Genomic DNA, 26,058 nt, shown 5'->3' on the forward strand with positions numbered 1-26,058 from the left:
AAACTTGATTACTCATACAAAAGCCTGTTAGATGAGGAGGGCTACAGCAATTTATCAGGTACATAATAGCTTAAGGTGTTTAAAAAAAGAAGCACTCTCTTTAATACAAAAGCAAAGATTAAAAGGTGTGTATTTGACAGCTGACGTAAATGCAAAGGCACTGATTTTCCTTGTCTGAATCAGCCACTCCAAATCCTAACTGTCCACTCCTTAGGTAGGCAAATTACACTTCTCTAATCAAAAGGAATAAGTGCCAAGCTTTGAATAGCATGAAGATAATAAACATGCACTGAGATTTCTTTCTACTTTAATCACAATAAATGGTTCTGTTTGGAAAGACAATAAAATATGTTACATGAAAACACTGGTTGTTTCCATGTTGACTCATCTGGTTACAGTTAAGCAGCTGCTCATCAGCTTGCATGGAAGTTTATTTTTCTATAAAGTTTAGCAACTTTACAAACTTCCCTTCGATATTCAGCAGATCAACTCCGTGGTTCTGACACCGTGGCCCAATTACCCCTGGTAGTACTTGGGCTAAAAGGGGAAAACGTTTATTGTGGTATAGGGGTAATATTCAAGGAAGATGAAGTGGACGTCAGTGAACCAGGAAGAAGTGCTGGTGGCTACGCAGGGTGTGTAACATTTGTTTGGTTTTGGTTTTTTCTAGTCATGACTGTACATAGATCTGTGCTTGATGCAGACAGTAAAATATCTAAATCATAAGCTGTTTAACACAAATTATTAGGATATAATCTGCATGGTGAATTACTACATATAAAGGCAGTGATGACATTCCAGTTTTTTTAATCTTACTTTTTTTTGGGATTTGCAACTTCTTTAAAAATGAATACCAAAGAAATGTTGTCCAACAAGGCATTGGCCGATTACAAAATCAAGTTACAGCAAGTCCTTTTAATTAGATGCAAGAGAAAGTGATGGAGCGACTGAAGTCATTAGTGTATCCCTCCCCCGCCTTTTGCTGCGTACTGCCAGTCAGCTGGGTGAAAGAAAGCTTCTTCATGGCTTGCAAGAAAGACACGTTTAACTCTTTGGAAACATTTCTGCTTGTGAAAACAAGCAACATTCATGGTTTGGAAACTAACTGACAGCCACTCATCACGTTTTAAAACCAGAGCTGGCGTGCTCAAAGCAGCATGTCTGTAAAGCAGCCAACTGCAGGTAGACTACCCAAGATTTCTCTACTGATTAACCAATTAATATCTGCTTGTTGTACTTCTGCTACTCCACAAAGAGCAGAATGGCAAATCAGTATATTCTGCAGAATAATCACTTAAAAACAACAGCATGTAGCAGGTGTTTAGAGGTTTCAGATATTTCTTAAGTTATTTTTTCTCATCAAACTCATTAACCCCACCTAAATAAATAAATGTATAGGTAATGTAATTTTGCATACTGTACATATCTGCCATGAGGAATAGTTTAAGATTGGTTCGTTTTTACAATCATGAGTGTAATTAAATTAACAGCGATGCGTAACAGGAGCTGGAGTCATTTGAAAGTTATTAAAGATATAGACATATTTAAAAATAAATGACTTTTTTTTTTAAAAGTCAATGTGGTAACCACGGCATCTTATATGAAGTGAATACAATTTTTAATGCCAAGTTTTTAGGTTTAACTAAAGCAGTTTTTAGGTTTAAGTGACAGCTGGGCAGTGGGTCGTATTATTAGCAGCTTTAGCTCGGCTATGCGGGAACTTCCTTCCTTGACAGAGAAAAAGTTAATGTCCTCCCTGAGTTAGCCTGTTTTATTTCTCTCCCTTCTAGAGAAGTCGTTTTCTCTGTGAAACAACCTGACGCCTGTATGGCGACCAGAAATGGCATCGCTGGAGCGGTTCCGACTCTGAACAACAAACAGAACTTCATTATTTCCATCACCTACCGGATCATAGTCCATCTTGTTAGAAGCAAAAGTCCTCTGGCTCGTAAACGTTTAATGTCACCTGTTGCTTTTACTTAAAACCTGGTTTAAAACAAAAACGCTTAATACTTTCAAGTTCCAACTACGTTTCGTCTTCGAGTTAACTTCCTGGTAGATGTTTTCCTTCCTTTCTCACTGAATTCCTCCGCGCCGCTGCTATCAAGTAAACACATCGCAGCCAGCTTCCTCTGTCACACTGAAACACACTACTTCCTTATCTACGAACAAACACTAAAATAACCATATTATTTATTATGTTTTTAATTATTTGTTTAGGATAATAAATTATGTCAACGTTTTCAGGCTACTATCCACAATGCACGGGAAATTAAAATGCTTTTATTTTGAAACTGAACCTGTACCTCGCGTTGTAAACTACACCTGAGCAGCTTCTGTCCTGGTGTCACTCTCAGGTGTTCTCGGCACATCCTGTGGACTGACTGAGTCATAAGTATGTAAACTATCTTAGCACGTTGTATTTTTCTTTTAACTGAAAACTCAAGGCTGTGTGCTTGGTCTCCTTTTGTTTTTCTTTAAAAATAGAAAAAAGAAGTGCATTGAGCAAACGTCTGTACCAATAGGCAGACACCACATTCAGTGAGAGCTTAAACACAGAAATGTACATTTATTAAATCAATAGCTGCTGAAAAAAAAGTTCAATTTTATTTGTATTTGACCAGAGCAACTTCTTCCAAATTCACATCGTATGTGAACAGATTCTCACACCTGAGCTGCGGATATCGGCAGCTCTTCTAGAGTTGCCTCTTGGCTGCTCATCTGATACATGCTCTCCATGCCTTGTGGCTTTTTTTTTTTTTGAATGGTGGATCAAACAGCGCTCTGTAAAATGTTTTATGACCTAACACTGCTTTTAATGTCCCCAAAACGCCATTCCTGACCAATCTGCCGTGTTCCTTGTCTGATGACCTTTGTTCACAGAACAGCTGTATTTATATTGAGACTGAATGACATACAGGTGCAATCCGTTTATGAAACAGGTAACGACTGAAAGCAGTTGTTTGTGCTGGATTTTAATTGGAGGTCTCAGATTAAAGTTGGTGTAATACTAATGTAGATCACACTTGTTCAACATGTTTGAAAGCCATGCATCCTGTTCTTGTTTTTCCTCTGTGTTGGTCTTTCACATACAATTATGATGCAATATGTTATAATTTCTGGTTGTAATGAATTTAAGTAGTAGAAATATTTTTCTAAAGCTCTGTAAATGAGCAATGAAATATGTCAGGTTGGATTTTTTTTAACCTTCTCTGGCTTTTCATGTAACTTTTAATTCTCCAGGATTGAACCTTGTGATTTATTTGAAGTTCATAGTTCAAACAAATTGTGAATAATCAGACTGAGATAAAGCTCGTTTCCTGGCCATGTCATTACATTTTTCCAGTAGAAAAGGCTTTTTGCTCTGCTCTTATTTGCTCACTTGTGAAGTTATTCCCCACTTGATTTAGAGAATAGCTACGAAAGGAATGTTAGGCTCTCATTATTTTTCTACAAAATAAAAGAGCTGAATGAACTTCCTCCAAGAATGATGCTTCTAATGATACTGCCTCCAGCTGCAGGAATCTTAAGTTTTACTTCTTGGCATGCTGTATAGATGTGCTTTAATGCTGATCAAAGTAAATGTTTCCTTAATATTCATCATTCAATGGAAGCTTGGTTTTAAGTTGAATAACTAACTGAAAATGACAACTGAAAATCAACCAGTCCCACTACATTTAACAGAAATATGAAAATGACTGAAGAAGTTTTCCTCAGCCCACATGACAGGAACTTTTATTCCAGCAGCTCCTCCTTGTTGAACTGAGGTCAAACCACGTCCCACCCAGCCAGTTACATCATTCCTTGACCAACCGGTTTCAGCAGCAACACTAAAGGACGTCATCCATGTTGTTCCTTTCCTGCTGGTAGGACCAACAGCTGCACCTTGTCTGAAACACCTACAAATAATTTGAGCTTATTGTCAAAATGATTTGCAATGAAGACCATTCATAAAATAATATCCTCATGTTTAAGAATTAGTCGGCATTTATGAAAAAAACATTTTATTTCTTTTGATAATGGATTTTTGTGCAGTTATAATTATCTACACACATAAATGGAGAAAGTAAAGAGTTGAAGAAGTTCTGCTATTAGAAGGAATAATAGCAGATTCTTCTTTGGTGAAATCTGTTACATAAAGACTAGAAAAGAGACTTAAAAACATGTTTAAAATAGATAAACATCAGATATGAAAAGCAAGGCTGTAGAAAGTGTAGAGAATGGTAATGAAAATCCAAATCTTCAATTAAATCCTCAGTTGTTCTGGTCAGCTCACTGGCCTTGTCTGATTATGATATCTGACATGTCATCAAGCTTCACCAGCTCCAGATTCTGTAAAATAAAATGGAAATCAGAGTCATGATTTAAAGATGCTGCGCTGGTGGTGTAGGGGTTAGTGCGCGACCACATATAGAGGCTATAGTCCTCGAAGCGGCCGTCCCGGGTTCGAGTCCCGGACCCTGCGACCTTTGCCGAATGTCTCCCCCTTCTCTTTGACCCCTCTTCCTGTCTGCCCACTATCAAAATAAAGGCCTCTAGTGCCGAATAAATTCTTAAAAAACAAAACAAAAAAAACCAAATCATAATTTAAAGCTAGTATTTGTTGTGCCCATCTAACCTAAAGATGAGATACATGGGACAAAATGTGCCGAAAAGTTGAATTTAGTCTCTCCAAGTCCTGCATAGATATCTTTATATTGTTTGGGTCATATTTTTCAATCTGTTCAGTTTTCTCTATTCTCTATTACATTTTCGGAACTGTTATGTCACAGTATTTGCTGCAAATTTCTCTATTTGTATAGAGCTTTAAAAAAAGCACTATACAAACACGTTACAGAAGTCAGACAAAATTATCAATAAAATTCTAAGATTAAACAGTTAAATCATCAAACATAGTCATAATTATGCCATAAGGTTGTGCAATAATTGAAAAATCCTGTTAAAAAGATATAATTGGAAAATAATGCAATAATGATATCAGTTGTAATAATTCCTAATTTCCTCACTCTTGTCTGTCTTCTGTTCTTCCAACACTCTCTGTGACCTTTAGCATTTTAGGCACTATAATCTGTGTCCAATCCAACTTTATTAAGCGCTTTAAAGAATGGGCGCAATGTGCTGTACAGTGCAAAACAATCAGCAAACACTAATATAACGGTAAAAACAACAACAACAAAAATGAGAGCTAAACAGCAAATAGAAAACCCCCCAAACATTTGAGACAAAATAAACCGGTCAACCACAAAGTCAAGACATTAAAGGTTAGCAAAAACCGTGGAATAAAAATGGTTCTTGAGTAAAGTTTTAAAAGCAGATAATGAAGAGGCCTATTTGATTTGTAACAAGAGGTCATTCTATAACTTGGGCCCCAACACAGCAAAGGACCGATCCCTTCCGAGCTTAGATCTGGTTCTGGGTACCCTCAGAATAAGCTGATTAGCAGATATGAGAGACCAGGAGGGCATGTAAGGTTGTAGCAGCTCAGAAAGGTATGGAAGGGCAAGACTATTTTAGATTTAGAAACAAATAAAATAATTAAAAACATTATTCTAAAATGAATTGGAAGCCAATTCAGGGATTTTAAAACAGGTGTAATACAATCCAATTTCCTTGTGCCGGTTAGAAGACGTGCTGCTGCATTTTGCACCATCTGCAAACGGGTGACAGCAGATTTACTAATCCTGGCATGAAGGGCATTACTGTTGTCCAGTAGAGTGGAAACGAAAGCATGGACTAGTATTTTAAAGCGATGTGACAGAATCATGGGCCTTATCTTAGCCAGCTACCTCAAATGGAAAAAAACAAAAAAAAAAACAACTTGATTTCATCACTTTCTTTTTTGACTATCAAACTTAGCTTCACTGTCAATTTTGACTCCTCAAATTGTAATAGTTGGCTTTACAAAGGGGGCAGGGGAACCAATATCTAGGAAGGCAGAGGTGGGGGCACTACTGAAAACCCTAACCTCAGTTTTCTTTTCAGTAAAACTCAAAAAATGTAAGGACTGAACCTTATCAAAGCATTCAAGTAGGTGTTGTACCAAATGGGCGTCCTTTCTGCTGGGAGGCAGGTAAATCTGTGTCATCCGCATAACAGTGCAAGTGTATACCATGCTTCATAAGAATAGGGCTGAGGGGAAGCAGGTAAAGAGATAATAAAAAAAGAGGACCTAGAATTGAGCCCTGAGGAACTCCACCCTAAAGGGGGGCAGGTGAGGATTAGGATTTACTGGCTTAAATTGATGAAAGGTAGCAGGAAGGGACACTCAGATGAAGGTGTCATTTAGAGAGGGTATAATAGAGGCCTGTAAAGAAGTTACTTTATTAATAAAGTGAAAAGGGGAATCCTCAAAGTGAGACTGAGAGACCCGAAGAGCTGAATCAAAGGGACACTCCTAAACAAGTCCATCTTTATCCTCCAGAACTTTAACCAGTAGAACTGGCCATGGAAATTACAAAGTTACTTCTTAATAACTATTTAAGCGACACTCACCTTTTCATTAGCAAGATGAAGTAGGGCAACAAACGCCAACGGTACTGACAGGTTCTGAGCCATAGTGCTTGGTAATCTGGACCAATACATAATAAGAGAAACAGTAAAATAGAGACACATTCACAAAATTTACTTTCCATTATTTGGAAGTCATAACAGTAATCTGGGAAATGAATTAGAGGACAATACACGAGTGAATGAAATCATTCATTATTGTCAAGAAGCATGAGTGCTACTCTAATTAATCATCTTCACATGTGTTATGTCATAGCAGGCAGGGCAGCAGGTTGGCCAGTACCTTTGAAGCAGAGTTTTTGTGGTTTGACTGAAGGCTTTCTCTCCACACACTGGACTCTCTGCAGTCACCTCCACCTGCTGGGAACATCAAGGTAAAAACCTATAAAACAGACTTGAACACACAGAATCAAACAAATCCAGCTGAACCCCACTGGCTGCCTGCCTACTTTGCTCGCCCCATGAAAATACTGATTGAAGGCAAAAAGAAAAGAAAAAAGTGGTTTACCTTTTTTGTTTTTTCTGGGCTTTCAGTCAAAAGAGTCCACATGCTGTTCTTCAGCCTCTTCATGTCCATTTTCTTTGCTGTCTTGGCATAGTTGATTTCAATTTTGTTCACCTTTATAGCAAAGCAACACAGTAAGCCTATGACAAATCCGAAGCAAAAACTCCAATTTGCAAAGAAAAAAAGGTGAATTTACACATTTTACATAAACAGCTACAAAAACAAAAGTATTGATGCCTGTAAACCTTTTCACATATTGTTCTGTTACAACCAGAAACTTCAATGTAATAAGCTGAAATTTTATGTAATAGACGGACACAAAGTAGTTCATAGCTCTGTAATGAAAGGAAAAGACTACATAGTTTCAACGTGTTTTACACATAGACGTCTGAAATGTGTGGAGTGGATATTGATTTCCTAATGAAGAATTCCTACAAGGATTTCATTTCTAAATTCAATACTTTCTCCAACTACATTATTTTCAGGGTTTACAATCAGTTTTATGACATAAAGGCCATTCAGTTACAAAATATTCACTGAGTTGGGTTTTATTATAAGTTTACTTTTCCACAAATCAATAAAGAACACTGCTGAAGCTGGCCTCTGGTTTATTCTCATGGGACATGAGACTCATGGGACTAAACAAGCATATCAACATTTCACAAAATCATAACACACATAAAGGTTTGTGGTTATAAGGTAAAACGTTCAAGGGGTGTGAATACTTTTGTAAGGCACTGTATACTAGTAGAAAAACTGTCAAAAAGCATAAAACTAATTTAGCTATCTGATATCCAGCATACCCTGTGCGGCTCAGGTACTAGATCTTCCTCCCCGTATGTGGACACCTCCTCGAGGTCTTGTGAAGGTGGAGGCATACTGTCACCTGAACCAGCAAAGCCTTCAACATCTTCATCACTGTCACCGCCCTGAAATAGAGTGGCTAAAGTCAGACATGTAAACCCAGGTGGACATTGTAATCAGTAAGATATGCATCAATATGATCGTACTGACACACATCAGGTCTGTTCCACTTACATTTAGTGCTAAATCAGCAGAAATCTGCTGATGATATACACACCTGAAGACCTGGACAGAAATTGGCTGTATCGTTGGCGTTGTTGTAGTCATAATCACCGATGCCTTCTCCAAGCTCACCAGACAGCCTCTTTTGGGCCTCTTGGCTCAACTAGGTAGTGAAGAAAACACGTTTCACTTTCAAAAAATGGTTAACGTTCAGGTTAAAAGGCAGGTCCCAAGAATTACATTGTACCAGTGTTACTTGCTGTAAGTTCGAAAGTCAGAAAGAAAGAAAGCAAGGTTGAGAAGAGTACTGAATTTGGTAAAGAGGGAGTGAGGAAGGACATATAGACAGACAGCTGGTTGGATGGACATCAGATGGATAAAGGGACGTCAGGACAAATGGCTGGCGGTAGGAATTGGACACAGATGGATGGATCACGGACTAAGGGACAAATAGACAAATGGATGGGAGAACAAAAGGATTGATACATAAAGGGATGAATGGATCATGAACAAAAAAGGTGGAAGGAAGAATGGACAGACGCATGAATGGCCAACTGTTAAGACAATTGGAAAGGAATTACACTTTTTCCACACTTTGAAATTTTAAACAGATTTCATGCTTTTCTAGACATGCGTTGGAACCTTGTCAATATGTTTGAAGAGCAAAATATTTGTATACTCTTAATGCCTAACTACTTGATTTAGGGAAAGTCTTAGACACAATTTCATCAAGAAATGAATGTTTTTGAGCCTTATAATAATGTATAGCAGCAGTTTATGAGAAATGTCTGGGTCCTCTCACTGTATAACAGATACCCACTTGCAGGGGAAATACTTTCACAGTACATGACCTGCTCTGTACTGACGTCTCTACAGAGATACGTATAGACCAGGTAATGTTTAGACCAGATCTAGTTAAGACGTAGAACTGGTACTTTTTAAAACTAGTCTGTTATGTTTTGCCTTTCTATAAGATTATTTTAATGAAAACAAAACTTAACTAAGTTAGTGACTGGTGAGATTATTGCTACAAGTTCTCCTGAACACCATGTTAAATATAGTCTGATTAATCAGTTTCAAACCCAAACATAGAACAGTCCATTTTGAGGTCCAAAACGTTATTACTTCTGATGTATTTTAGAGTTAGACCAAGTCAAATCAATTTAATGTCCAGATGAGCCAAATCTCACCGAGCTGGAGGGTTTGAGGTTGAGCTGGGAAAGCTTCTCTGGGGCAAACTTGAAATCTGCAGGTAGGGTTGTCTTCTTGTTGCTGGCACTGAGGGCAGACTTGCTGTTAGTTGTGGCTGCCTGTAATGATTGAGAAGGAAATGGGAGACTCAATACGGTCAACATCTCACCTGCATTATTTTAAACTAAACATTTAGGAGAAATTCTGTTTCAGCAGGATGCATGAGGTTACTGGAGCTATAGTGCCTCACACAATTTTAAATTTAGCCATGTTACACATCTATAAGATTTTATGTATTTTATTTTGACATAATGCTATGGACTAATTCAAAGAAATGCATAATTGAAAAAGAGAAATGGTACATAGTTTTTAAAAAGTTTTAAAAAGCAAGCGTGGCATCCATTTGTATTCAGTCACCCTGATTCAAGTTCCAGCTCGAAGTCTTTTGGGATTTGTCTCTGACAGCTTTGCACATCCAGATACAGAATATTTTACCCATTCTTCTTTGCAAAACAGCTGAAGCTGCTTCAGACTGGAAGGAGAGAAGCTATCAACATAAATTTTGAAGTGTTGACTCAAACTTTACCTGGCCACTTTTAACACCTGAACATGGTGTCACTATGATCATCTGATCAGAGCACCTTCGTGTGCACGGCTTCTGGTTAACTGCATATTAGACAACTTATGGCTTTCTTCTTGCCATTCTGCCATAAATTTAATTGTTATGTCAACAGATTCTCCCACCTGAGCTGTGGCTCTCTGAAGCTACTCCAGAGGCACCATGGGCCTCTTGGCTGACTCTGCCTAATGCTCTTCTTGCCCAGTCAGTTAGTTTACATGGGCAGCCAGGTCTTAGTAGGTTTTTAGTTTCAGATGATGTCCCAAACTGTTCTCAGTGAGATGTTCTAAGCTCAAGATATCGTTTCATAATCTAACCCTGCTTTAAACCTTTCCACAGCTTTTTATCCCCCAACGTGTCTGCTGTGCTCCTTGATTCACCACACTTTTCAGATTTGTATTTAAAGGCCGTGGTTGTAACGTGATAAAACTTAAACTTCATGGGGCATAACCAATTCCATAAAGGGTAGCCATCAGTACTATAGTGCATCAAGGCATATTCCAACTCTTATGATAGTTTCAAACTATGAGAAAACATACTGCGAGATGCTCACTGCCGTTGTCAAATTTCAAAACAGTAGACTCAAGCAAAAATGATACAAATGTATATAAACACATTTTAATTTGGTGCCAATAAAAAACATGTCAAAACAAATAAAATACTTTAGATGACCAGAAGCAGTGCCTTGACCTTTATGGTGGAAATCTGACTAATCCCATCTCCCTGCTCTTTTTAAGTGACATCAAACCAACACACCATGGTCATGTCAACAGATGCAGAAATGGCACAAAAAAAGAAAATCATATTGTGCTATGAGCTAATTACAACACAGCAAAGGCAGAGTGTGTCAATGGTGTTTAGCCAAGTAGAAACACCCACCACAATCTATCACTAAGTAAATAGAAAACAATAAATACACTTCAGCTCAAATACTTGTCATCAGATGAGAATTTAGACAACGATATAAAACCCTCTACATTTTAGAACAGTTTGAGTAAAAATGCAGCTCTCTGGGTTAAAGTAAGCTTACCCTTGTGGTGCGGAAGTATGTGTCAAAATTGACATCTACGCTGAAGTCTATTTCAAATATCTTCTTGGGCTTCCTTTTTCGTGGCTCTTTGTCAGGAACATGATCCACTTGAACACACAAAGAAAAACACAATCAGTCGTCTGTAGACACGCATTACAAGCATCATTAATGAACGCTTAGCTGCTGCTTTTAGAAAATGGGAGAGCATCATTTGCTCTCACATCACTCAAAGTACAAAACAAGCTTCACGCGTGTTAGTAGAGCTGTTAGCTGTGTAAGGAAGCAGTTAGTTTTACTGCTTCTGCCTCAGGGAGAATGATTGATTTGTCTGATGGACAAAAAAAACAAAAAAACAATTGTTCTTGTGAAGCTTTAATTGAATGAGCTAATCTGCCTGCATAACTGAATTTAATTATTCATTGTCACCTCATTAGGCCTAATTTAACACATGTATATTTTGATTTTTCAGATCCTCTTTTTCAGGATATTCAGTTCAACAAAAAGAAGCATTTAAAAACTCCTGTATTTTGAAATATGGGTTTCTGTTCAAAGAAACAATGCACTGATAGGTTAACTCTGGATAATGTCAAATTTCTAATTGAATCAAGCAAGAAGTGCCTTTATTTTAAAGAGCTGTAAGTGCCTTTGTAATGACTTGGTGAACACCTAATAATCCCTGTGCTCCAAGTGTCCACTCTTTTACTCACTCCTCACTGTGTGAGAGCCTTGGAAAGATCATTAGAAACATGAGTGAACATGTACCATGGTTTAATAATTCGATTTTTTATCGTTGTAGATTTCACAGACTAAATTTTACAGTAGACACATATAAAAGGTCATCTAATAATAACCGCTTTGGTCAAAGTTGCCTGTCCTTGAGTGTCCATGCTCGTAAGATTTGTGTTAGCAAACAAGAACTATATATGCAATAAAAACAAAAATCAAAACAAAAACGTTTTTTTTTTTTTAAATCACAACTTTTAGCAACGAACCAAGGTGTAGGGTACTCATTCTGTCGTTTTCTTGTTTGTCCAATCTTCCTCCGCCTCAATACCTCCACAAAACAACCATAATCCTCCCAACAGTTCACACGCTCTAAACAAAGTCAGGTCTATGTTGTCTTATATATTGTAACCATCCATTCCAGATATTATTAAATGTATCAACCTACAATAATATTGACACTGTTAACTTCTCCGTATTATAAATACCTCACAAAACATTCATCCATTCTTTCACTTTAGGCACCAGGTCACATTGCCACCTTCTGGATTTCGCTCTTTTAGCAGCCAACAGCAATATTCTCAACATTTTGTAGTCCTCCCCTCTTTTTAATTTTGAAGTGTTAATATTCCCAAGGTACATAATTACAAATCAAATTGGAATCTTAAGTTTTATCCCCTCTTCAATTACTCGTTTTATTTCTATCCAATATGGATTTATTAAGAGGCATCCCCAGAATATATGGAAATGATCTGCTTTTATTGCACCACAGGATCGCCAATATTTGGTATCTTCATATTTTCTCTGCGCCAGAATCACAAAATACATTAATTTTATTCCTCCAGCCATACTCCCCCCAAAATGAAGAACTTGTGGTTTTCCAATGAAATACATGAATCTCCTCTCCTCCTCAATGTTTGCTTCCCTCTCCCATCTTGCTTTTACATATTCAGTGTTGTCTGCTTTTAAGTCCTCCAGAATGTTATCGTTCCATCATTGACTAATAGGCTTCAATTATAACTTTTAGGATGCTTGGCCATGATGATTCTAGATTCCCCTTTTTATTTTTTTTTGTCCTAAATACCAAGGTTTTATAATAATGGTCAAATAAAGAGCGTGGCACAATTTAGTGAGTGAATGAAAAAAAGTCAGTTAAATTTCTGATTGAACTGAACTGAAACTCTTTATGTTTTAAAAAGCTGTAAGTTTCAATGTTTTTAATGATTTTTGCTTAATAGTGAGAGAATAAGACATCAGATAGAGACTTTAGCTTATTCTTAATTAACCTGAAGACATATAGAAGTCATAGAGTTCAGTTTGAAAGACATACTAGTGGTAATTATGATGATCCTACAGGAAACAGAACAGATTGATACAAACCATGAACAGGTCATGGTTTGCAAATGTCCCCGGGAAACAAATTGAGCTCCCTCTTTATGGGAAAATATGCCCATGAGCTGCGGTCTTTGGTTTACTGACCAGCTTGTTCCCAGCCATGATTACGCTAGATAAATAATGCTAACAAGACTCCCACACCTTGAAGTCAAGTCTGAAGTGCAATTTGAGTCCAGGTCTGAGACTTGGATTGTCATGATATCATCCTCTGACAAACACGTTTAACAATCAGAACAAAACAAATAAATTACAGTAAGTAATTCATCTTATTTACTGTTCTAATAAATATTAGCATGTAATGACACAAGTCCTGCTTAAGATGAGTAGGAAATATTTCTTTTTACTCACACTTATGTTTAGGTTTGAACTGCCAGTATCCGGGGCCGGCCCATGTGGCCATGGTCCTGGGGCTGAAGTAAGAATATTCTCTGGGCTGAGAGGAAAGCTGCAGACACATGGTGGCGATGTCTCCTTCTCCAATGGGAATCACGTCTCTGTATGACCAACAGAAGAATCATTTAAAGACAAACACGCAGAAGAAGTAACTTTAGAATAGAACGGATTTTAAATGATTCGGTGCCATATTCGCTCCACCTATCTTACTGTTTTAACCTCTGCAAAGCACTGTTTTAAACTTCATTGTGTGAAAAGGGCTCATTAAATAAAATCTGGTTCAAAGTTGAAATAACAAGGGACCGAGTGGAGAGCGTGTCAGTCTAAAGCAGAACATATTTGGGGTGAAAGTGTATTTTCTGCTCAACATGCTGATGACAAATGAGCTGGAATGTTATGATCGTGGTGAGAGAATTGACTGGCTAATCGTGGATATATGACATGACAGACAGGCTGATAAAGTGCCATAAAGTAAACATTTTTACTCAAGACAAAAGACATTCTTGGTTATATAAAATTTGTGTTCACATTTACGTCCACTTGTTGGGCCGACAGTATCAGTCCTCATACCTTCCTTTGCCAGAACCGATGGTCTCACAACCCTCCTTGTGCTCCTTTGATCCTTCCTCACCGTCAGCAAATCCCTCCTCATAATCAGCATCAAAGTCAGGACAGTCGTCTTCTTCTGGCTCCGGCTCAGCATTCACATCGAACACGTGCTCGCCCTGCTTCATCTTCTCCAGGAGCTGATTCGTGGTCTGAAGGCAGATAAACATTCAGACATATGTATTCGCCTCCTTAGGATGAATCTTGGTTAGCCCTGACCCCATATAGACATCGACTCTTAAACCAGTACTTGTTACATCTATAGAATTGCAATTAGGTTATCAATGGAGTCTGTAGATTATATTCTTATGTTTTGGAAATAAATACATAAAAATGAAGCTAAGTAGTTTTAAAAGGTCTTTCTAAAATAAAGCTTTAAAGTCAAAGGAATTTAACAACCTTGCTATAACTGAACTAGAGAATGGGGAAAAAGCAGGTTTGCACCAATCAACTGGCCAGAGATCAGAATCAACCAATAACCCAATAATAGTCTTCAAGCAGTCAATGGCAAATAATTGTCAAATAAAGTGAAATTTAATTTTTTTAAATTAATTTAATGCATCAAAACTAAGAACTGTTAGCATTACTGGTATTTAAATGCATCAAGCAACATTATAGAAATGGTTGCCTTTTTAAAATTGAGTGAAAACCTGATAAAAAAGTTCAGAGTCACATTACAGCCGCATTATTGTTTTTTCATATTTCATGAAGGCATATTATTACTTGATCTCCAAAATTGTTATTAGCAATGCATAAATCAGGATAACATTGTAATTCATTAATGTTTGGGTTCCATTTAAAGCTGCTAGCTCTATCGAAAAACATGCAGCACATTCTATTTCTGTTATTCTCCTTAGAATAAACAAAAAATCTGTAATGACTGGTAGGTCAGCCCTCAGAAGAAACAGGAAATCACACTGGGACACATCTACAAAGAAAACCAAGTGCATTGACCCTGCCTTGATTTCCATGACCAGCAGGGGGAAAATCCCTTAGTTATAAGAAGATCAGAAAAATGTGCCCTGCTTCAAACTCACTACTTTAATAACTCTCCTGGTTTGTATCCAACTATAGAAAATAGCCTAAGTGCTTCAGGCTCCTCCCCCTACAAGCAGCAAAAGTTGACATCAAGGGGTGACAGGTTTGACCCGGCTTGGCTGGCAGAGGGGAAATATTCCCCCTGGCTGTACAAGACTGATCTTTGTTAGTAAGTGTGTAAATACATACATAGTAGATAAATATAGAGAGATGAAGAGAAACATGTAGATGAAGATAGAAAGATGTTGACCGAAAGATTGACAGAAATACACTGATAAAACAAATAATGAAGAAGGGATTATTATTAGTAACATTGATTAAATGTTTTTATACTAATGTTCTGTAGAAATTGTAGAAAGATGACATTCCCAGGGGAAACACTGAAGATTTATCATTGTTTTAGTGTAAAATACCCAATATAATTGGCAGGGTGACATTTCTACTTCCGCCTCTCTGCCTGCTCAGACGCTTTTCTCCTAAGCTCCCTGCCTGCTTGCATTCTTTTACTCCTAACTTTTTATCTCTTAGCCAAAATTACGGAAATATTGGACTAAAACTACTTCTTACCAGCGACTCCCAATGATTATTATTATTTTTATTCTAAAGGATTTTGATGTTTTTATAATCGAACTTGAAAGAAGGACAAGTTGATGCCACCTAATCAGCACAAATGCAGCTGCAAATTATATAGTAATAATACTAACAAAACGTCATCAACAAAACCCTTTAAGCCTAACTTCAGACCTAAACGTAAAGGGCTCAATGATCTTCTGAAGCCCATATTCATGGAAGAGGTTTTGCTGTCTTTTTTTAAAGGAAATTGATCAAATAAACTGGGAAGTTTAGATGAGCTGGCATGGAATAATTTACATGTATTCTGAAAGAATATCAGGAGAATATTTAGTTTTGTTGTTCCTCTGACCTGCTCAGGGTTCCAGCTTGTGAATGAGAAGTCCTGCAATGAGGGGCAGATGCAGCTTTTCTGCTGGGAACGTTGTAGTCCAGCTGGCAGAAGCAGAGCACAGAAAGAGAGAGCTTAGCCTTCCTAGTAAGTATCAGCTCCTAAACGTGGCTCAAATATTCTGATTACACAGGGTACAACACGTGTGAACTAAAAATAAAATTCCTTTAGTATTTGTTACTTCTTTACCCTTGAATGGTGATACAGAGACTCTCTGAGGAGATGGTGGAGAGTGAGAGGGTCTGGACTGCAGGAGGATCATTTGAGAGGGAAACAGCAGCTCACAGCGACTGTTCTCACTGAACAGAACAGACAGAAAGACTCCTGCTGTGCTGCTCTCATCAAAGGATGAGGCCATCCGCTGAAACATTGGGTCCACCTGGATGTGTGATGTGGAAAGTTAGCTTTTTTTTTAAAGAAATCTATACATAGGACCACACCGAATAACAGATACAAAGTGAAGCTGCCAAAGTGAAGTGGCCATAATAAAAAAAGGGATTAAAGACGAAACAGAACGCTCTCAGTGACCCCAGTGCCATCACCCAACATTTAATGAATATAAGACGATCATACAGTTTTAATCATTTGTAGATTCAAGTATCTGAATTGCAGTTTTATAGTCAATGTTAGATTAAAGTGACATCTGTTGGAAAACTGATGTTAATTTGAATCATTCCCACTCAATTGTACTTTGGAAAAAATTCTGATCCCGGAATTTAAAAAAAACCAGATAGAAAGGAATATTCATCCTGTTTGACATTTAATAGTCATGTTACCTCACACCTCCTCTCAGACTCTGTACTATTGATGTTGCTCAGGTTCTGCTCCACCGTCTTTTTAGGAGGCCTCTTTTTCTTTGGCTGCTTGGCGGTCATGTCCCCTCCCGATGCCTCCTCATTATCCCTGTCCTTCAGACAGTGGTCTGCATATACAGAAAAAATACAAATAATGTACGAATTAAATGAAAAACGTTTGGCTTTTCAGAGCAGATTGTTTGGACCCAATATGAACCATTAATGTTAAGCATGGAGTAATAGAGTAATAAGGGGACATGAAACGCAAAACATGAAACAGTATCTGTGTCTCATGTTCTATGTTGAACTGTTTATTGTAAAGTAGATCTTCATGTGTTGCAAGGACATGAAAAGCTAATAATTCACAAAACCTGCAGGAGGATTAAATTGCTTTAAAGAGACATCACTTTGAGATTCAAGTATATTTTAATGTTCTTCCTATAACACAGGAGGTTTTAAAGACGCTTGGCCTATCTGTAAAGGTTTTATAGAAAAACCTTTATCCTATGAAATGTACAATATATTATTTAGTACAACTCTCCTATTTTCTTTATGAAGGTGCACATTTTGAAGAGATAGAACACTCTCTTGCTTTACTTTAAAGACACCGACATTAACATTTCTTATGCACAGGCAGATGTTTGTGCCGCTTTTAACACAGACAACACACCATCCCCACAGCAAAACACGGAGGCAGCTTCATGCCCATGAGATGCAGGGATAGGGAAGCTGGCCAGAGTTAACGGGAACATAGATGGGCCAACATACAGAGCAAACCTAAAGGAAAACCTGTTAGAGGCCGAAGAAGACTGGAAACCTAAGAGGACATTCACCTTCCTGCAGGTAATGACACTAAACATGTGGGCAGAGCATCAATGGAGTGATGATGATCAAAGCACATATGTCTGCTAGAATGGCCCAGTCAAAGTCTAGAACCACATCTAATGAAGAGGAGTTTGAAGAGTTATTTAAGGTTATCAGATTTAAGGAGGCTGGATACAAATGCATGCCTCACTTTTCAGATATTGGGTTAAATAAAAAACAAAAAAACAAACAAATGAAAAGCATATATTATTTACCTCCCACTCATTATTACATGCTACTTTGTGTTCATTCATTAACTTTGAGGACATAATGTGACAAATTTGAGAATAGTTTAAGGGATGTGAACATTTGTGCCAGTCACTGTAAATTTCATACATGTTTGAGATATTAATAATCTAGAAGTAGTGTGTTTTTGACTAAAAGGAGATTGTCAATTAAGTTTAGTTATTGTGAGTGGTCACCTGATGGCAACTACATCCATATGCACCAACACATGTGCATCCAGAAAACCTGAGTTGATTCACCAATTCAAGATTGGGATACAACTACGCAAGATCTGAATTGTTAAAGTACGACTTAAAAATCAAAATATACTCTGAATCAATTGAACATGCTTATTAGTACACACTCCCCAGTGTTAAGGACAGGGATCAAGCAGCACTCAATACTGGGTACTTACTCTCTCCAGGTTTTGTCTCAGCCCCAAGACCGCCCAACACTCTGTAGGCATCAGCATGGACAGCATCCACTCTCACAGCATAGATCTTTGTACTGGCATCCAAAGTACCAGCTGCCACCTGTAGGATACAAACACAACAGACGTTACATATCGTCACTTATTATTAAGAGCGATAACAAACCCTTGTGATTCATCTAAAAATGTTCAGTACACCCATTATTTTAGATTTATTATAACAATGAAAACTTCAGAGACAATGCGGTAGATTTCAAGAGACATACCTTGAAGTTAGTGATCTCAGAATCCTTCTGTTTTAGAATATCAGCCATGTAATCAATCAGATGCAGACCAAAAGCATTTTTGGTTGTGATTTTCTGAAAATGAATAAATAAAAATAGAAACTTATAGCCTTACATTTTATAAGCATCCGTCCTCATGGGAACTGTTTTTTTTCCTTTAGGCACTCATGTTACAAAGCATGTTTCTAGACATGTTTCTGACTAATATGCTAAATCCAGACTGTCATTACGTAGGATTTTTGTAAATTCCCCAAAGTAGAACAATGTCGTATGGTGTGCAGCATGGGAAAAATCCTCTTATGCAGATTACAGAATTGATGGTCAAAGCCGTGTAAAAATCCTAAAACAAATTACCTTCTTGAAAATCAGGGTCAGCTCCAGAGAAGATGGAGTGTTTATGTCAGACAAGCCACTCACTGTGGATTTCATGGTTCCTACACACTTTAAATTCCATACTTTTCTATACTATTTTTTCCATACACTATTTTCTTTTTCCACATCTACTCAGACCTGGAAAAGAGTTCAATTACATTCGATTTCATTAATTTTTACTGACTATTTAGGCAGCCTCGCCTTTAAACTGTCCATTTAGTTACAATGGAGGTGACAGTTGTTTTTGTAATTCTTCACTGTTTGGCGTTGCTTTTAATTTTCCATGAATGCAGTGCAGCCAGTCCAGATAAACTTACATTCTCAGTTGAAAGTTTTATGCAGGTGGAGTAATGCTCTGAGATCTGAGCATTCGACAGCTTGGGTACAGCAGCAGGAGTCCCCACAGCACTGTACAGAAGAAGCATAAAACCACCAGGCTACCATGATACATGGAAACCAGTCAAACTGAAAAGGGGTGCAGCAGTTAGTTTACACCACAGCTCACCTGTGAGAAGCAGAGTCCGTAAAGGAAGAATCGTTGGCAGCTTGAAGGTCGATGACTCTCGATCTCCTGCGCTGACGACGTTCCTGCTCATCATCATTGCCAGGGAAGGCTGCCAGCAGCGGAGTGCTGCAGGCTGCCGGGGACAGACAGTTCTTGTTTAAAGAGGAAGAGTTCCATCCTGGACGGACCCGGGACACAGGCGTGCTGGTTGTACTCATTTTATCTGGGAGCAAAGAAAACAACTTAGTTTTTTCTTCAACTAAAATAAGTGAGTTATTGCCTAGGGGGCTAAACTTATTATATAGCAAAGTTGCATATATATACTTTAAATAGCATATTTACTTTAGGTGTGGAACATGGCAAAGATGAACATTAATTAAAAACAAAGATTCAGATTAAATAACAGTCAGCCTAGATTTGCTGAATTTCCAACAAAACCTTGGACTGAATAGATGAACCAGACTAAGCTAATTCTGTGGCTTGTGGCAATGTTTGCAATTAAACACACACAATAAAGCGTTAGCAAAGAGCTTTCAATAATATGCCCAATAATACTGTCTGTCAGTAGCCAGCTGATTTCTACTGGAAATCAGTAGCCAGCTTCCTGCACATGTTCGATGTTCATGTTGAAATTCAATACTTCCCAGATTCAAATAGTTCTCACACCGTTTTGGCTATGATCACTGCAACTTCATGACAGAATATCTATCAGTCCTAGGTTATAATTACAAAATCTGCAAAAAACACAGGTTGGACAAGTTGGCTACACGGATGGATGGACAAACAGATGGACTAATGGAGAGCTAGATAAACTCACAAACTGATGGAAGATCAAACGGACGGATAGATAATATAGAAACGGACGACGGGATGGATGAATATTTTTTCATACACAAATATTCAGACTTGGCAATAAGTATTGTATAATACACGCACACCGATGATCTCAAACAAGCACAATGAATGAGGTCGAGAAGATCGTGGATACAAGAATGACTGGTGAGCTGGCCATATTAATCAATTTAAATATTCTTGCTAGGGAAGATGTTTTTGTCTTTTAGTTTTGGGAAAGATTTCTCATGTAGAAGAATCGGCTTCTTACTCACCACAACCAAAGACACAACTCGGGTGATATCCAGCAACACAAATAGCTTGAAAGCACGAACATTTAGATCCATTCTAATAGTCTTATTTTCGGTAATTATTATTAGCCATACTATAAGTAAAATGCTGTAAAACGAAATAAGATAACCATATTTGTTTTATCAAAGACAACCTCACCTCATGAAAATATCTGTCCGAGCTCAAATCTTGCTAACGTTATGCTAACTCAACACTACTACAACCAGAGCTTTGATCGAACTATCTTCTAATTGTTTGCTAAATGGCGCACTAGCTCAGAATAACCTCAATACACAACAAACCTTATGGTTTCAAAGTTCCGACGTAGCCCTCCTAACTGTAGATATTTGCTTTTAATATTTAACAAAAGGAGAGAAGGAGCAGCTGTTTTTTTTCCTGTTCAGCGTTTGAATTTTGCGCCGAACGGTTTACGTAATACAACAAACGTCATTACGCATAGCCTTCCCCGGAAGTAGGAAGCTACTTTTTTTTTCATCAATGAGCTTAGTGTATAAGTCATGTATTTCCTACACGCTACTCTTAATATTTATAATAATTAAAATAAGTCTATATTTACTGCTATGGAGCTAAATTAGGGCCGTAAACTAGCAGATGTTAAGTAGCCCAGCAGTAGTGTTTACTTCTAAATAGAGTAACCAGCCCTTTTGATGCTAATCACTTGACCTCTTTGTCATCTGTGACTTATGCAGCCTTTCCTCGTTTCGTAGCAACTACGAATTTTTCGTGTTTTTAATGCGTCAGTTTTTACCCACAATGGTGATTTTTTATGTTGGCCCGACTATTCACACTGCGCCGCATGAGGCCACAGAGCAGGACTGCATGTTGGTTCCATGACATGAATCTGCTGGTGAAGCTCTTCAGAATATGTATGATGACAAAAGAGTCTACAGTAATCCTTTAGCACCTCTGTGACTTGCACAGGTTGATCCACAGGAACATGTTTGTGTGCTCTAAAATGTTTGCATGCCATGAGAAAAGTACATCACTGTGATGTATGGCTGTGGCATTAAAACTCAAATTACCCTGTACTTTATATGCATGAATAGACAAACAACATTAGCACGCTCTTTCATATACATATGTTGGCATGCAGCAGAGACACTCAAATACCAAACATCCAATGCCTCAGTTCTTTTACTTTGCAAGAACATCTGATCGATTTCTCCTGCCTGGTCACTGATTGCAGATGATGACAACTGTTAAACATCTCAATTTTTCTCTGCCCTTTTTGCTTCCCACTAAAAATATTTGGAGTATGCCTCAGAGGACATTGAACCTTTTTAGCCTTATGTTCTTGTTAGTAGCCCGCTCCACTGTGCTCCTGTTTAATTGCCTCTTCTGATGGAAGAACTCACTTTGGTTTTGGGATTTGACACTATGTTCTTATTAAATAAGAGATACAATGATCTTTTGGCACTTTGAAAATATACTGTGATGAGAACCTTTATGTGTTTGTGTTTATGTGAGTGTGCCTGGTAGGGTCAAGGACAAGCTGACATCTAAGTCAATAAGGCAGGTTCTTAATAAAGAACTGCACTGGTGCAATGCTCTTAATGAAGTTATCAAACAGAAAAGCTATAAAGACTCAATTGTAAATTCCAGAGCAGACAGAAGCAGTAAAACAAACTTAAAGAAAAAACGTTTTTATTCACACTCTCTTTCTGTTCCAGGTGTTTATGCATCAGCACAAGTAAATGTGATCTGGTCTTTACACAATTATAAAATTAATTGAATCTAACATCAAGTGTATAGAAACACAATCAAAAACTTCCAAACTTGTTTTATTTATTGAAAAATAACAATGGAAGCTAAGATTAAAAAGCTTCACATGAAAAACTAAGTAGACAAAGTAGCTGCCAGGCAACATATTTACTCCAAGGTCAGACCATGCAATATTTATATAAAATGCAACAAATCCCCTAAGAACTAGATTTTGCAGGCCTGAGTCACTGTGTTAGCACATTTAAAAAAACTTGGAACCAGACTGGCTTGTTTGGAAAGGTTGCCAGAAAAAAGGCTCTTAGCTCTTAAAAGTATATAACAAATCAGACCTCATCAGAGATTTCTGGCTATATTGCACAATGCCTATTTTGGAGAAACTCAAATGCAGATTTGCTGTCAAAGGACCTGGGTGCCTTGCACAGGGATTCCATATATCATATGGTATATCAGAGTCAAATGTTAGAGAACCTATCTGACAGCTAAATCTGGGCCAAGAATTGGCTATGAAAGCTGGATGTCCCTCCTGATGAAACTGAGATTCAAACCTAGGTCGCTCTTATTAAAGACGCAGATTTAGCCTGCTACACCACCATGAAGCGCTTTTGAGACAAATATAGGCAAATTAAAGCTAATGCTAGATGTGGAAAATGTCACTATTTGATAGCAAAATGCATCACATGTATTTTCAAAAATGCATGTGATGCATTGTGGTCCAAAAAGGCTTTGACTCTTGATTTGTCTGTCACTTGGGTCCATTACTTAATGTTTAATTTCATAGAACTGGTTACTTAACACATATCTGCCAGTTTACATTTTTTTCATCCAATTATTTACACTCAAGCTTGAGTCTGTGGATTTCTTATGTGCCTATAGACCCCACCTTTTCTGCTGCTGAATGATTGTATTTGATTTGCATTTGTTTTTTGTTTTTTTCAATTCCCTGCATTGCAACACCTTCTGTTATTAAAGTTTTTTTTAGTTTAGTCAATCTGTTGGCTTCTCTGTTCAGCATTTGATTCCCACTTCTTCAACCTGTGACACAGTCAATATCATGGAATTATGCTGAAGCTCGGAACCCTCTAAAACACTAGAGAGGTGTCTGGCAGAACTTTCTGAGAAGCAGCTTTTAACTATAGAAGTTCTTTTACTCAGCCCAGGATTATTTCTCAGCTCTTATCCACTCCTGGGTGAATTTACAAATATATTTTGGGGTCCAGTGTTTTTTTTTCTTTTACAGATGATCTCATATTTTCCTCAGGCGACCCTCTGATACATGGTAGAATTTATGGTTGGTTCTATGACGGTGAGCTGGCTATTACACCTCCACCCCTATGCTTCATAGTTAGTAGGCCCTTTCTTCTGGTGTCCGAACAATTACATTTTAGACTCATATGTCCAAAGAACAATAATTAAGAAGTCTGGAATCAAACTCTTTCTGATTGTACGGTTGTGCACTTACATATCAACAGTAGGTAGAGCCTGCAATAGGTCCTGGGATGACATTTTAGGGTTTTTGGAGACTTCTTTTAGCATTTTGCTGGCTGCTTTGAGGGTAAACATGTCTGGATAGCCAGATCTGGACTTGTTGGCAGTTGTTTTGAACATCCGACACAGTGGCAGATTTTAAATTATTTAGGACCTTTTTAAATTCCTTAACCAACTCATACAATGTTACAATCTTCTTTCAGAACACCTCAAACAGCCCTTTCACGCTCACAGTGTTGTTCCCTCTGATATCACCACTCAGGGTCACACCAAACTGAACAGCTGAGGTTTTAAAAAGGGCAAACATTTAAAATGCAGAGTAATGATGTTCTCATCAAATGCACCTGATTTGATCAGATTGTGTGAACTTTAAGCAGTTTAAAGTGGGAATAAATGTGAAGTGTCCTAATTCATTCCTCATCAGAAATTGCATTTTTATTACATTTTAAAGATTTTTAAAAAAAGGTATTTTATTCAACTTTTTATTGTCTATTAATATTGCCTGACATTTTCATTACTGGTCAAATTGATATTAAGTATTCAAATATATATGTCCTAATATGATTAAAAGAACATAGATGCTGTCATAGGGTGTTCCATATTTTCCTGGATACACTCCACCATGCAGCCTGGGAAAGTTTACTGTACAATCAAAGTATGTTAGAATAATTTGGCCAAGCGGTCTTCCCAGCAGCAGACACTTGATTTGATTTGATGCAGGGGAAAGATTGCAGAGGCAGTTGATGAGGCAGGTGGTAAACAGTTTGAGATGAGTGCCTGATCCATGTTGTCTATGATTTTGCTCCTTTGATGGTCTATTGGTAAGAATGGGCGGCAGGTAAGTTATGTTAAGCAAGTAGAAAACTGGTGCTTAACATAACATTACAGAGGTCCAGGAAGTAACTCCAAGGGAGTCTCAAGGTAAGTTTCAGATTTGTTGCTCCAGAGCACGTGTCCAAGAATGAGCCACAGGAAAATGCAGACAAGCACTGGGCAGCAGCATGATGAGAGCAAGCTTTTTTAATCAAAGGTAGTGATGTCAAAATGAGGCTTTTTGAAGCATAGAATCATTTTGAACCATTGTGTCATAAAGTGGTTCACTACCCGAAGCTTCATTCAATTCCCTTGGGTGACATCTACTGGCAGTAGTGATTGTTGCACCAAATGAAGCCCTGCGAATGTGATGCACCTCTTGTGTAAATAATAGCACTTATGTATGTATATATGCGTGTTGTACATATGTTTTTAGTAACTCATTAAAGATTCTGAGTAATTAACTCATGAAAAACAATAATTTAAAAACAATGTGAACTTTAGGGGATTACAGAAAAATAGCCATTAGACTAATTCTGGCTTCTTAAACTTGAATTGTCATTTTTTTTAATGAAATTCCACTCTCCCAGTTTAAATAAATAACTATAAAAATAAATGAAGTGAAAACTTTTGATTTGTCATTCATATTTTCTTTGGGAGTGTGCTTGGTGTACTGAGTGTTTTTGGACATTGTGCTTGGTGTAATAAAGAGCGTGTTTGTGTTAATTTAGGTGTTTTTAGTCAAGAAAAGTCATTTCTGCACAGTAGAAGGGCTGAAACGGTTTCTTTTTTTTTTTTAGATAATTTCTCCAACAGACGAGGCTTCTGTGGTCTCCTCTGTTCCCTGGCTGGTATAGGCTTTATTATTTCGCTTTATTATTTTTTTCTCTCTCTCTCAGCTGCGAGCAAAACGAAATTTTCCCCACTTGGCAACGCTTTCTAGATGGTTGCTCCATGACAGAATAATCCACCAAAACTCCGAATATCCAAAAACGAGAGCTGTTCGTAACGTATAATACGTGTAGAACGGTGATGTGAACCGGGGCTTGAGCCATCGTAAATACAATGAATTGCGCCAAATGTTTGAAACTCCGCCAGTCAACTCGAAGAAGCAGTGAAGTGGTTCATACGTCATCGGTGATGTCACATGAAGCAAGCTCAGGCCCACTGCTTCATCATAACCACCCTGTCGAGTTTGAAGCGTGCTTTGATGCCTCGGTGTTAGAGGTAACATCACTAATCAAAGGTTCCTTAAAGTTTTACATGAATAGATTCCAAAACTTACCTGAGTTCTCCCACGAGGAAACATAAAGCCAGCAGAAAACACAAGAGGGTAGTGAATGGGAGGAACCAGCGACCAGTAATGGGAAACACTGAGCTTTTAAACTGAGGGAAGTGAATGTGGAACAAAGGAATGAGAGGCAAGG

The 26,058-nt window shown here is 37.8% G+C and overlaps 2 protein-coding genes across 5 annotated transcripts in view; both read right to left on the reverse strand.

Annotated features, from left to right (window-relative positions):
• The window catches only part of LOC124878494 (vesicle-associated membrane protein 8-like), a 34,348-nt gene extending 32,242 nt beyond the window's left edge, over window positions 1-2,106 (reverse strand). The window contains exon 1 of one of the 2 annotated variants that reach the window (XM_047382462.1): window positions 1,906-2,106. In XM_047382462.1, the coding sequence (XP_047238418.1) occupies window positions 1,906-1,920 (15 nt within the window). In that variant the 5' untranslated portion in view covers window positions 1,921-2,106. The remainder of the gene's footprint in view (window positions 1-1,905) is intronic. The other variant, XM_047382461.1, reaches the window with a different exon arrangement.
• Window positions 2,107-3,987: 1,881 nt separating this feature from the next.
• Window positions 3,988-26,058, reverse strand: ncaph (non-SMC condensin I complex, subunit H). 3 transcript variants are annotated; one of them, XM_047380506.1, is made up of 18 exons: window positions 25,917-26,058; window positions 19,469-19,691; window positions 19,281-19,371; window positions 18,574-18,666; window positions 18,293-18,410; window positions 16,771-16,916; window positions 16,184-16,373; window positions 15,956-16,038; window positions 13,960-14,147; window positions 13,345-13,490; window positions 10,879-10,985; window positions 9,229-9,348; window positions 8,094-8,201; window positions 7,816-7,941; window positions 7,016-7,126; window positions 6,791-6,864; window positions 6,493-6,568; window positions 3,988-4,332 (listed from the first exon to the last, which is right to left on the reverse strand). In XM_047380506.1, exons 2-18 carry the CDS (start codon window positions 19,684-19,686, stop codon window positions 4,273-4,275), a joined length of 2,055 nt encoding a protein of 684 aa, XP_047236462.1. In that variant the 5' UTR covers window positions 19,687-19,691; window positions 25,917-26,058; the 3' UTR covers window positions 3,988-4,272. The 3 variants fall into 3 exon arrangements, with proteins under 3 accessions (XP_047236462.1, XP_047236460.1, XP_047236461.1); XM_047380504.1 differs by having other exon boundaries at window positions 6,791-6,867; window positions 25,917-26,057; XM_047380505.1 differs by lacking the exon at window positions 25,917-26,058 and adding an exon at window positions 20,893-21,027 and having other exon boundaries at window positions 6,791-6,867.

The sequence above is a fragment of the Girardinichthys multiradiatus genome, chromosome 12, assembly GCF_021462225.1.
Source record: "Girardinichthys multiradiatus isolate DD_20200921_A chromosome 12, DD_fGirMul_XY1, whole genome shotgun sequence".
NCBI classification, from domain to species: domain Eukaryota; kingdom Metazoa; phylum Chordata; class Actinopteri; order Cyprinodontiformes; family Goodeidae; genus Girardinichthys; species Girardinichthys multiradiatus.

Excerpts from the sequence above, each read along its gene's own strand:
- ncaph (XM_047380504.1), bottom strand. The coding sequence starts at position 19,686 with ATGAGTACAACCAGCACGCCTGTGTCCCGGGTCCGTCCAGGATGGAAC. Across the intron at positions 16,039-16,183 it reads CTCTGTATCACCATTCAAGG|CTGGACTACAACGTTCCCAG; the intron begins GTAAAGAAGTAA and ends TGCTTCTGCCAG. Across the intron at positions 10,986-13,344 it reads GTTCAAACCTAAACATAAGT|TGGATCATGTTCCTGACAAA; the intron begins GTGAGTAAAAAG and ends TGTGTGTTCAAG.